Source organism: Carassius carassius, chromosome 46 (genome assembly GCF_963082965.1).
Source record: "Carassius carassius chromosome 46, fCarCar2.1, whole genome shotgun sequence".
Lineage (NCBI taxonomy): Eukaryota > Metazoa > Chordata > Actinopteri > Cypriniformes > Cyprinidae > Carassius > Carassius carassius.
In genome coordinates, this window is record NC_081800.1 from 25,451,378 (window position 1) to 25,464,210 (window position 12,833).

The 12,833-nt window shown below is 36.5% G+C and overlaps 2 protein-coding genes across 5 annotated transcripts in view; both read right to left on the reverse strand.

Moving 5' to 3' along the window:
• LOC132128928 (E3 ubiquitin-protein ligase Itchy-like) overlaps positions 1-2,179 on the reverse strand; it is a 28,616-nt gene extending 26,437 nt beyond the window's left edge. For all 3 annotated transcript variants that reach the window (XM_059540335.1, XM_059540334.1, XM_059540332.1), the window contains exon 1: positions 2,035-2,179. The gene's annotated coding sequence lies outside the window, so the exon portion shown is untranslated. The remainder of the gene's footprint in view (positions 1-2,034) is intronic.
• An 870-nt stretch (positions 2,180-3,049) lies between these two features.
• Positions 3,050-6,580, reverse strand: LOC132129253 (SLAM family member 5-like). 2 transcript variants are annotated; one of them, XM_059540770.1, is made up of 5 exons: positions 6,276-6,580; positions 4,635-4,961; positions 4,089-4,127; positions 3,676-3,936; positions 3,050-3,553 (listed from the first exon to the last, which is right to left on the reverse strand). In XM_059540770.1, the coding sequence occupies exons 1-5, from the start codon at positions 6,310-6,312 to the stop codon at positions 3,414-3,416; spliced, it is 804 nt and encodes a 267-aa protein (XP_059396753.1). In that variant the 5' UTR covers positions 6,313-6,580; the 3' UTR covers positions 3,050-3,413. The 2 variants fall into 2 exon arrangements, with proteins under 2 accessions (XP_059396753.1, XP_059396754.1); XM_059540771.1 differs by lacking the exon at positions 4,089-4,127.
• Between the last annotated feature and the right edge of the window lie 6,253 nt (positions 6,581-12,833).

Here is a 12,833-nt window from a genome sequence, read left to right on the forward strand (position 1 = left end):
CCCAGCTCTTAATGCATCTTGTTTCCTTCTGGAACATCAGTGAACGTTGGAACCTTTTTTTAATAGTTGTGTTTGAGTACCTCGATTGTCCTCAGTGTGAAAAGATGTATCTCAAAATCATAGTCACTGCTGGAAAGGGTTCGAATATGCTAAAGATGCTGGAAAACTGAAGAATCTGCAGGAGCTTAATGATTTTTCTGAAGAACATTCTCAGTTTAACTGTTAACAGGGGTTCCCAAACTTTCGCATGCCACTGTATATCAGAGATATTAACCACCTAGCAACCACTTAGAACACCCTAGCAACGCTTATAATCCAATAACTTCTTTTAAAAACTCATTACAAAAGTGTACTGCTGAAGTACAGTGATTGGTAATATCACGTCGCTGTCTGGAATATTTGATTGTGATGGCATTTTATAACCAAAACTATTAACGATTATGTTCGAATCGATTAATCTGTTGGCTATTTACTTGACTAATCAGGTAAGATTGCCAAATATTACTTCTATATATAAAGTCTCTGTCTTCGAATACAGCTAACTTGTGTGTTGTCCATAGAAATTTATTATTCACTATTATAATATTGCATTGCGCCATAAAAAATAACTAACTGGGTTACTTAGTTGTGGAAAGTAATGCATTACGTTACTTTTTAACACATAATATGACTTATATCTTCAACGCAAAACGGTTCCAGAGTGGATCAACACAAAACAGATTTAGAAAAAGTGAAGTGACATTCAGCCAAGTATGGTGACCCATACTCAGAATTTGTGCTCTGCATTTAACCCATCCGAAATGCACACACACAGAGCAGTGAACACACACACACACACTGTGAGCACACACCCGGAGCAGTGGGCAGCCATTTATGCTGCGGCGCCCGGGGAGCAGTTGGGGGTTCGATGCCTTGCTCAAGGGCACCTAAGTCGTGGTATTGAATTATTAGCATAGTAATAGTTTCCTCCAAAATACCAGTTACTAAAGTCATTGCTAGTATTGTAAACTCATGCAATGTACCTCCTTAAAACACTGTAAGCTGCTTTCAGGCCTTTATTAAATATCATCATAGTGAAACCATTGTATAGTGAAGCAGAAGTTGAAAAGGTGTTTGGTAATGACTCTGTATTTTTTTCAACACCGCCGTATTTGCATGATATTCCAATATAATTTAAATAATACCACAAGGTAACCACGATAGGCCATTACTATGGTACTTTTGTCTCCCTAAACTTATAAAAGTGAATTTTATATCAGTGCTAATCACATGAAAAATACTAAGTTTGTGTTTATATAATATAAGCATGTGTACTTTGCAGCATACATGTATATATTTTACAAGTGCATTTATATCCATATAGAATTTATATTATATATGAATACACATATTTTATCTATATACAAAAAATGTTCTTGATTATATACATGCATGTGTGTGTATTTATATATATATACATAATAAATATACAAAGTACAAACACATTATGTAAACAAAAACGTATTTACAGTACTTAATCTAGATGCGATTAATCGCGATTAATCGTTTGATTGTGCTATTTAATATGTACCATAGGTGTTCAATACCATAGTATTCTTGGAAATACCATGTCTATTTTAATACCATGGTATAATAGCAATATATCATAGTATTAATATTCTGTTTTCAATGATAGTTTACCAGACTAAATGTTGATGGAGATCATTCAAGCAGTTTCAGGACAAACCTGTTTAGCTAGGAAATATTTAAATCATCAAATCAGCTGAAAACAAAACCAACAACAAACTCAAGCCGAATATGACCGTTTTAACACGCCACATGTGTTCATAGTCAAAAAGTAGACGAAAACGCTCAGAAACATCTTTAAACACATGTTGATCGATTCCCACTGACAAAACTGTTATATTTATATGAGTTTGAAATATCAAAGAGATTGGTCGAGCTGTCAACACGCCTCAGTGTCGCTATAACGCAATGCACAGAGATAAGCGTTCAACTACAGCGCGCGGTCTCGATCAGCCGTTCATCTCTTACCCGAATCTATCGGTGGGTCAGATGTGAGACGTGAAGCCAAACCGAATCCGTCTTCAGATAGTTTATTAGACAATCCTCACCGAGCGACTCCGGCTCAGATCAGGAGTGAACTTCCGCCATCTTCAACGGCAACACGTCATCAAAGACGCCGGTCTGAAACCGGCGCGTGCACTCGAGCCGAAGAGCGTTTGACGCGCGTCGCGTTCAGTTGTTACTCCAGCAGCGGGCGCTGTGTGGCCCAGAGATTTAAATCTCAGGAAAACATATTGATTTTTTTTGTATAAATATGAAACTCATTTGATTGAAGTGTCCTCTATGAATAATATTTTTAAAGGGCTCATTAACTAATAATAATCGACTGTGATTGGTCCATCCTGACCTGAGGAAAAACCACGTGACCAAGGTTGTAGCTCTGCTAGAAGGGATACTGCAAAAAAAAATAAAAAATAAACGGAAATGACAATAAATTAATTTTCTACCTATTAGATTTTGTTTTATTGACGTCTACACCGATCCCAATTCTAAACCTACACCTTACAATAATGCAAAAATAGTAATTGTTGTTATACGGTGTGAGAAAATGTTGTTTAGTGACAAGTTTTTGTTTTATGCCATCTGAATAGCCATTGCATTTAAAGCACACAGTGAAGAATTTTAACGTCTAACACGATAGGGTGCGTCACAAATCACGTACTTATGCACTTTTCTATAACGTTTTGTAATGTAAAGAATGCAAGAGTTGTGCGTTCACACTGAAAATTGCAAAAAGAGAAGAGCACTTTCATACCCGGATGATGCACTTAAATAACCGAGATAAAAAAATGTGAGTGTGAAAGTTTTTTTTATTTTTATGCAGTCATATGCACTGAACTGTTGCAACTTTTATTATGTATCGAAGGGGGGTTGAGGCTATTATAAATGACAAAATATACATATATATAATTCATACACTAAATTGTTGAGTATAGCCTACACAGTGCGTACGCTATAAGCTGGTGATAACGTTAACGCTACCAGCTGATGCATTTACAGTATATTAAAGTTCAGCCAAAACGAAAACTTTAATACATTATTAACAATAATAATAACAGTCAAACAAACGAAAAATCAATACATTCATAGATATTGTCGCATGCACTTGCAAACGAATATACTTACGTTTTACTATGTGCATAAATGTTTGAGTGCATTTTATTTACTTTCAAAGCATACAGGTCACATTTACTCTAGTAAATTTACATTATTTTAGCAGATACTTTTATCTCCACAGCAATAAATAAAGAATTCTGCAACCAACCGGTGCTTCAGTCACACGTGTGAACGCACTTTGCAAACCGATGTCATAGATAACACCCTGCAAACTCTTGTGCAAGTCACAATCACACAGAAGAAGCAGCTCTTCTCTGAGATGAGCAGAACCTCAGATGTTCAACCAGAAATAAAACAGCGGCGATTCCCACCAGACCAGACAGAACCAGACGAACCAGAGCCTCAGAGACGCCACAGTTATCCAGACAATCTGAAAGAGATGAGACGTGTTCATAAACATCTTCTGTGCCATTTAATGTCTTTGTGAAAACGCTGTACAGAGGTAATTACGACAGGCAGAGAGTTCTGTGGTAAATAGTTTGTGTGTCATACCTTCCTGTGGTGAGCAGATCTCTTTCTTGTGAAGACGGACGCTCTTATTGCTCACTGGATTCACAGCCGTGCATCTGTAGGTCTCTGAATCATTATAATGAAGATCTAATGATAAACTGAGATTGATGCTGAGATCAGGATTGCTGTTCTGATTCACTATTTCACTCCCTTTATACCACGAGATAGACACGTCTCGATCATTCTTCACCGAGCAGAACACAGAGCAGAAATCCTCCGTTTCTTCTGGCTGTTTTAAAGAACCTGATAGAGATTTGGTTTGTATATGTTACATTTCAGTGTTAAAGTTCAGACAGACTTTATTTTGTTGCTTTACTGACTCAAAAACAAGCTTCAAGTTTAGAAGAACCCTACAGGACAAGACAGCAACAAGTGAAGTGACTCCAAAGACTCACCTGTGGACCGCTGCACAATCACAGGTACAGACACAGGTGCTTCAGGACAAGACAAAAAGTTTGTTTAATAGCCACATTTTGCAGAAACCATTCAATCAAACAGATCTTTATTAATTAAATAACATCTCATCTACATCATTATGATATTTGAATATTAATTATGAATATAATGTAAGAGATAATCCACAACCACATTCTCAGAAAAAAGGTACAAAATCTGTCACTGGGGCAGTACCTTTTCAAAAGGCATACTTTTGTACCTTTTAGATACTAATATGTACATTTAAATACTAATATGTATCTTTAAGGTTCTAACAAGCACTCTTTAGGTACAAAGGTGTACCTTTTGTAAAGGTACTACTGCCCCAGAGACAGCTTTTGTACCTTTTTTTCTGAGAGTATAGATGTGGATTAAACAAGTTTAAAGCATGATTTTGAGGTCTAATGCACACTGTGGATGATCTCTCTTATACCATGATCTTTTGTCATTCAGCGGACAATATTAATGCATTATTTATTGTTTGTATGGCAGCAGCTGTAACGTACCATACACATCAACTCTGATCTTCCTCTCAGAGATGTTTAACCCGTTGGTGAGCGATACTTCATAAACTCCAGAATCACTGCATCTGATATTCCAGATGGTCAATGATCCGCTCTCTTGATCCAGATGCAATCTTCCAGCAAGTTTATTTTCATAATCTGTAAAACCATTCTTCTTATTCATCTGTGCTATACGTGTAGCAAGACTGTCACTTTTATAAAACCATAAAGTCTCAGTGTTTTTATGTAGTTGAGTAGCTCCTGTGTGTAGAGTGAGAACATCTCCTTCCATCACGGTCTTCACCTCATCCCATCCAGCGCTCACTAGAGCTGAAACAATATTAAATGCATTAAATATGTTTGTGTCTGTGTTTGTAATGCTTGCCTTCTTTTCTTCTGAGCTCGAGAATGAAGCATACAGTAATTGTTTGAACTGAAGGTTAAGTGAAACCTCTCACACTTCTGTTTATTTAATGCCTTCATTTCACTTGTACGTATTTCCTTTTCTGGCACTCACCCACCTTAAACACTTAAAGAGAGCAAAGTGAAAGGCTCATTTCCTGATCACTGATTTGTGGTTAAAATAGTAAAGTGTGCATCATTTAAGGAAGTCGTGGCCTGGTGGTTAGAGAATCGGACTCACAATCGAAGGGTTGTGGGTTCGAGTCTCGGGCCGGCAGGAATTGTGGGTGGGGGGAGTGCATGTACAGTTCTCTCACCACCCTCAATACCACGACTTAGGTGCCCTTGAGCAAGGCACCGAACCCCCAACTGCTCCCCGGGCGCCGCAGCATAAATGGCTGCCCACTGCTCCGGGTGTGTGTTCACAGTGTGTGTGTGTGTTCACTGCTCTGTGTGTGTGCACTTCGGATGGGTTAAATGCAGAGCACAAATTCTGAGTATGGGTCACCATACTTGGCCGAATGTCACGTCACTTTCATTAATAGCTGTTTAGTCCTTTGTGTGCATGAGTTTTCCACAGAATTTAACATTTAATTGTGTCGACTTGTCTTAGTTTGATTGTTGTCAGGTTTGAAACCTAAAGGACTTGCATATGTGTGACTTCCTCCCAGCTCTGAACCACAAAGAAAATGTCCATAACTCTTACCAGTTATCAGATCATAACCTTTCTGTTAAAGTGACGCATGCATAGATTTTTGTTTGTTTTATGATGTGTGTATAATGCATCAACCAGAGATGATCTTACAGAGTTTTTCCAGAGACAAAGACTTGACCAATTACTTTCAATTACTTACTAATTACTTCAAACTACATTTGGATATAAAAAGATTAGAAACATAGTAACGTACTCACAACATCCGTTTACTATTATGATATTTACTGCATCAAAGATACTGAACAAAGTATATAAACCTGCCTTTTCACACTAAAACTCAAGGTTAAGAGCGAGAGCATTTCTAGATTGACTCTACGAGACTGTCGAACGGTGATGGTTCATTATTAAAGTTTTATTAAACACGTTTACTTTAACATTACTAGTTGCATATTTTAAGAATAGAAGAGTACTAGCACAGTACACTGACTAGTATCTACTGAACCAGTTTCATTAGGTTATCCGACCAGAGAAAAATTAATTAACATCAAATGGCAAAAAAAAAAAAAGATTATGAGATTATATCTTACCTTTAACATTGATGAAAATCACAATGAAAACCCACATGCTGATGAATATTTACAGGTATCTTGAGGTTGTGTGTTCTCAGTGAAGATATACTGTCTGTGTTTCATGTCCCCTGTCTCTTTGCATCTTTGTTTAACCTAGTTTCCTGCTTCCTGTCTCTTCTGTGCTCTTTCTGTAGTTATTCTGCCTCCTCTCATTACTCAGATTGTGTAGGTGTGTCTCGTTATTACTCTGTTCATATGTTTCCTGTGATTTTAGTCAAGTCTTGTATTTTGTGGATGTTGTCAGTGTCCTCAGTTCTGCTCTTGAGATTGTTTGGTTCCTCTTTCTTGTTTTTTAAATTATTGCATATTTGATAAAAGTTAGATTTTGATCTTACTCTCCTCCCTCGTCGCTAAGTTCATCCAACATTACAGAAAACTCGACCAAAGAATGGATCCAGCGCAGGGTTATTCTGCTTCGGTCAAGGCAGGTCCAGCTACAACAGAGACTACAGAAGAAACAGGTAACAGGACTAAACAACAGTTCATAGAGACAGAGAACATGTGACAGGTTCACATCATGAAATCAGTTAAGCTTGCTTGCAGCTAAAGAATTTTTCAGTTTATTAACTTGTTCACATTCTCTTTATACCATGTTTGAATTCATGACTGTATGCTTTTAATTTACTAAAGTCACATTGAAAGCTAAAACACAGTTTGCACACATTTGAGAAATTGATTTGCACATTCCCAAATATTATTGTTTATTGTTAAGAACTAATATTTTCGAGCTAATATTTTAGAACTATAGAGAAAGATTAATTCACTCTTGCTGTAGATTCTATATTTCACCACTAGATGGAGACCAATGACTGTCTGTAGTGTGTTGAGAGACCTGGGCCCTGTCTGTAAACTTTGACACATGAAGTCACTGAATGCATTCAATGACAGTCTAAAATAATCAGTTTATCTCACATAGACTGATGCTGAGCTCACTGTGTGAAGAGTTTTGAAAAACTGACTTCTGAAAAAGTGAAGTAGTGAACAATGGGTCAAAGGCATTGTGAAAAAGAAAAAAGTAATTTAAATACATTATGTTGCAAGTTCCAGATTAGGCCTAACGTAGGCAAATGTAAGTTTTAATGATAATTTTTGTTGTTGTTTTATTGTGCTCTCAATAAACTTTGTAGACTTAATTTTCTAATGTGAAAAAAAACTGATACACATTTCTCTGGTCTTCTGTCAAACATTGAATATCTTGTATAGGCCCGTCACTTAAAATAAAGAATTGTCCAGTATTTAAAGATAACTTTATGGGTAATGTATCAAATCAATTCAATTTATCCCGTATCTTAGAAATGCCAGGGATTTTGCAGGGTGGATACTAACAATTATAATGAAACAACCTTCATAAGTAGAGAAGCTCATTGAATATGATTGCATTTTGTTGTCGAAAGAATCTCAGGGGCCGGTTTCATAAACATCAGACTAGTCTTAAAAAGTTAGTCATATAATTTTTTTTCTTCAAGACTGCTTGTAACTTTTGTTTATTCTATTGGAAAAGTAAGACTGATTATACCTTGGAAACTGCTAGTTGGTCAAACTGGCTGTGTATCTGAACTCGCCCCCTACACCCTAATTATATATGGACTCTGTTTTCGTTCAATTTGATTTCTTCACGTACAGAAGGTATTCTCGTCGCTTCATAACATTAAGGTTGAACCACTGAAGGAAGATGGACTATACTCCATCCAGACTGTTCTATATACTTTCCTGGACCTTGTCAGTCAACGGGACAGTCACAGGCCTCCTGGTCTTCATCCAAAATATCTTAAATTGTGTTCTGAAGACGAACAAAGCGTTTACTGTTGTGGAACGACATGGGGATAAGTGATTAATGACAAAATTTTCATTTTGAGGTGGAGTATCCCTTTAAGGCTTCCGTAGATTTGAGGACGCTACTGCAGATGGTTTTAATGTGATTTTCTTTAATTGTGTACTTGGTTGATTGTTTTAATCTCATCATGGTATTCATGTGACATTTTTGATTTAAGAAAAACAATGACAGCATGTTGAAATCGAATATTAAGGCCGTTAATCCATTGAATAAATAAATAAATAAAAAAGCCTGTGTAACTTTTAACAGGAAAAACAACAAAATGCACGCATGCGCTGTCCACTGCTGCCGCGGACATTGCACTGTTGCCAGATTTTCACAACAAAACTCGCACAGTTGCAACTCAGTACTAGAAAGATCGGGTTTTGAGGAGGGGTTTCCTTTAAAAAGCTGTAAAATACACGTTTTTTCTGGCAGGTTTTCCCCGGATACATTTCGCATTCCGTGGACTAAATATCACGTTATTGTGGTCGCTTCAAACCGCAGCAACCGTGTTAAAGCAGTCTAATTTGGGACTTGGCAACACTAACCACGTATCGTTTTCAGACAAATGACGTGACTGATTAAAAAATGCGCTTGGGAACCAATCAGGAACAGCCTTGCTCGTGCTGTTGCCATGAGTCCCAAAATGCGCTTGGGAACCAATCAGGAACAGCCTTGCTGATGCCATGAGTCCCGCCCACGAATCGACGTCACCACTATCCTCGACGTTTCGTAACGGCTGCAGTTTACCATCCGAGAATATTTAATCTGTTCGCTTCACTTCAACATACGGAATAAATATTTACACCAATATGAACATGAGGTAGGTTAATAATACAAATATGACGTAGATTTTAAAAAATTCGACGACTGAAAGTCAAGGGTCGCGTCCGAAATCGCATACTTCCATACTATATAGTAGGCGAAAAACAGTATGCGAAGCCAGTAGTATGTCCGAATTCTTAGTATTCGAAAAACAGTAGGCGAAATGTACCCGGATGGCCTACTACTTCCGCCCGAATTCCGTAGTATGCATAGGATGGGCACTACTCTATCCCATGAGGCCACGGGAGAGGACTCGTCATACTCATATTCGAAAATAACGGAAAATCGTGACGCCGCTGTTTTGAAGTGTAAGTACCTTATGGATAAACGCTGTTCATTGTGGTTAAAGTGTAACGTTACTTGTTTAACATAATCCAAGTAAACGACTGACTTGTTAAAGTTTTACACATTGTAAACTGATGAGACTATTTTGTAAATTGAGTTTAAAAACATGTTTAATAATCATTATCGATCAGAGGCTGTGCCTCAGCTTGTTAATGCTGCTTTCTACAGACGGCTCGTTAAGTAATTTAATGAGATAAAGTTAAAAAAATTTAACGAGTTAATTTACATTTTACTAGTGTTGATAAAAATTGTTGGATACCTTAACTTAACTTAATAGGTGCCTCAGTTTGATCATAAATCATCAGTAATGTGTAAATCCTGTTCTGATGTTACAGAGACTGATGAAACCCTACTCACTGGAAAGCATAGAATTAATCTTAACTACACACACTCTTTACATGTATTTATGTTAGGATCATCAATGATTTATGCTGTTTTTTTATTATAATATGAATTTCCAGGTATTTCCAGTTGCTATTTTGTCAGTTGCAAAGTGCTTAATAGCAAATATCTTTTGTAGCAGTTGTGTGCATGCACACTGATTTTGCTACAGTTTCCAGTTGTTTTTAAACAAGCAACATCTTAACATCTGAAGAATGTTGTCTTGAGAATGGGTGCCACACTTTAGAGAAATACCCATACACCAGGTCACATTTAAAATTATTCTCTCTATTTATTTATTTATTTATTTATTTTTCATTTCTACATGGATAAGAGCACAAAGCTTCAGACAAAACCACATTAACATTTTCATAAAGTAGTATAATAGAGCTTAAAGCAACACCAAAAGGGAATTTCTTAAGACGTTTCTATAATAATGTCAGGAAAATAAACTTCAGCAGCTTCAGTTCAGTAACTGTATGTGCACAAGATGAGGACTTTACATTTGGGTATCAAAAATGAGTGAAAAACAGTGGAAATCTAAAATTTACCCCAGGGATACAGTAATACAATTGTTAAATTAAACTTGTAAATATGTTGGTATGATATGTTATGTGATATGTTGCTAGATTTTCAAATAACTGTTATATTAATTCCCAGTTATGAGTGTAATATATTTATGTGTATATATAAATACACACACGTTTAAATTTAACTATTTACATGTGTATTTATACATATTTATGTGATTTTATCGTATATATATATATATATATATATATATATATATGTATGTATATTTCTTAAATAACTAATATATGTATATCTCGATTTGACAGTCTTAAAATTACCTTCATAACTTACAGAAGCTGATACAATAGCAAGTGATTTGCAGAGTCTTAACCTGTTCAATTGTCCTACAGGTAATTCTGCTCTTGAAGAGCTGCACACGGTCGTCTGGTGTGACACAGCTCTGCTCAGATTGTCCCACACATGCTCTCCTGTGCTGGCTTCTGTGTTTTGGGGTTCCAGTGTATCATCGTCATGATCCTCTACAATTTGTGGATCCGCAATGTCCTCATTCAGAAGACGGAGGTTGTGGAGCACTACACAGCATGCAACAACATCTGCTCAAAGACAGGACTCACTTCCAGGGCCTTGAAGAAGAAGAAGATGGAGCACAGCTTGTCTTCATCATCCTGAAGGCTCTCTCAACAATGTTCTGTGCACGAGCATCATTGGTGTTGAATCAAAGCTGTGCAGGATTCTGTTCCGGCTCTCTGTATGGAGTGATGAGGCAGATGAACACTCACACAAGGACACACACCATCTCCCAGGATGTGTTTTCCTGCAGGTGGATACAGGCCTCCAGTGTAAATAGAGCTGTTCTGCAGCACCCTGGCATCATACACAGACCCGGGACACTCAACAAACATATCAAGGTACTTCCCCTGGTGGTGACCTGCAGCTGAACAGAATGAAACCGCTTCCTGTTGAAATAACATTGGGCTTCACTTGCTGGAGGTTCAGTTTGTATGTGACAGCCATCTATTGTGCCAGCTACCAGAAGAAAAGCTGCTTCCACTGCCTGCCATCTGTGGTGGAGAAGGCAATCAGCCTCTTCAAAATCCCCATGACTGACCTGCTCATTCTGTGCACAATGTTATGCAGCTCTTGGATGTCAAAGGCCATTGACAGCAGCCTGTATGATGCTGTTCACAGTCTGTAAATATGTAGTTTTTGTTTTTTAGAATAAAATTTCAATAGGTTACACATTTTTGCTGATATATCTATCTATCTATCTATATATATATATATATATATATATATATATATATATATATATATATATATATATATATATGTGTGTGTATATTGTCTATAATGTATATATTATGTATGTATTTATGTATATATTGTCATGTGTGTATATATGTGTGTGTGTGTTTCTGTGTATATTTCTATAATGTATTTATGTGTATATATATGTGTGTGTGTGTATTTGTCTAAGCATTCTTTCAAGTTTATTAATTAATTTTTGTTTCTTTTGTGTAATTTTATTTGTATTTATTTATTACAATAAATTACTTTATATCCTTACATAAAATCAGGCTGTCATTCTGTTCACAGATGTAGCTGCTGTTATTCTGAGGTAGAAAATTAAAAGCTAAATTTATATTTAGTAAAGGATTTACAAGCTGTCAACGAAGGCATGATCTGAATTGTTAATTCAAACGACGTAAAAACGCAGACGAAAGCGGTAAGAATAACGAAAAACATCACCGATTTTATATCATGTTCGCTCAGTAGATTGGGCTCTTTAAATTTACGCGCTGTTGTGACGACATATGTCACGTGACAATGTCAACATGGCGGATGTAGTACGTCCGAATTCCATTCATACTACCCACATTCATACTATATAGAACGTACTTTTCTAACGGTCGAGTAGTACGTTCAAATTCAAATGTAGTACGCAGTATGCGATTTCGGACGCAGCGAAGGTCTCCGGTCTGGGCTCCGCCCTCTGTTCTGCCTTTGCTTTCACTTACAGCGCTGTGAATTGTGTTTGTGTGTGAAGGAACGTAAACTATATAATATATTTAAAGTGGTTAGTATTTTGTTTCTATCTGACAATTATAGTATATTTACTTAAAGTTTGTCCGTCAGTGGTGAAAATAGATCGTACTTGTACTTATTGTTATCACTCTGTTACTCCACAAGGTGGAGCCATGTGGTCTAAAATTATGAGTAAATACCATCTTCCAGTAATGAAGAACTTGTTTATGCTATTCAGACAGTTTTACTAGCAATTTTGATACCTCGAAATCGCACTTTAAAAGAAACTCTAAGCCTCCCACTTTATCAAAAATATTTTTGGTAATATGATACCATAGAGAGTCAGGTTTATCTAAAAAGGCTTTTACCCAGTTAACTCTAAAAACTCCAACCACAGATTCAAAATCAATTGTTTTTAACCCCCCTTTACTATAGTCCTTTGCAAGTTGGGATTTTTTTTATGTAGTGCGTTTTATTACGCCAGATGAATTGGTAAATTATAGTATTTGCTTTTCTCATGTTTTGTGAACTAATATAGAGAGAATAACTTGGGTAAATTAATTTTATTTTTTTAATTAATTTTTGATTTT

Bases quoted from the DNA above. Each gene is read 5' to 3' on its own strand.
- LOC132129253 (XM_059540770.1), bottom strand. From the start codon at position 6,312: ATGTGGGTTTTCATTGTGATTTTCATCAATGTTAAAG. The intron at 4,962-6,275 runs GTAAGATATAAT...ATATTGTTTCAG, and splicing joins GATTTTCATCAATGTTAAAG to CTCTAGTGAGCGCTGGATGG. The intron at 3,937-4,088 runs GTGAGTCTTTGG...AATCTCTATCAG, and splicing joins GATTGTGCAGCGGTCCACAG to GTTCTTTAAAACAGCCAGAA.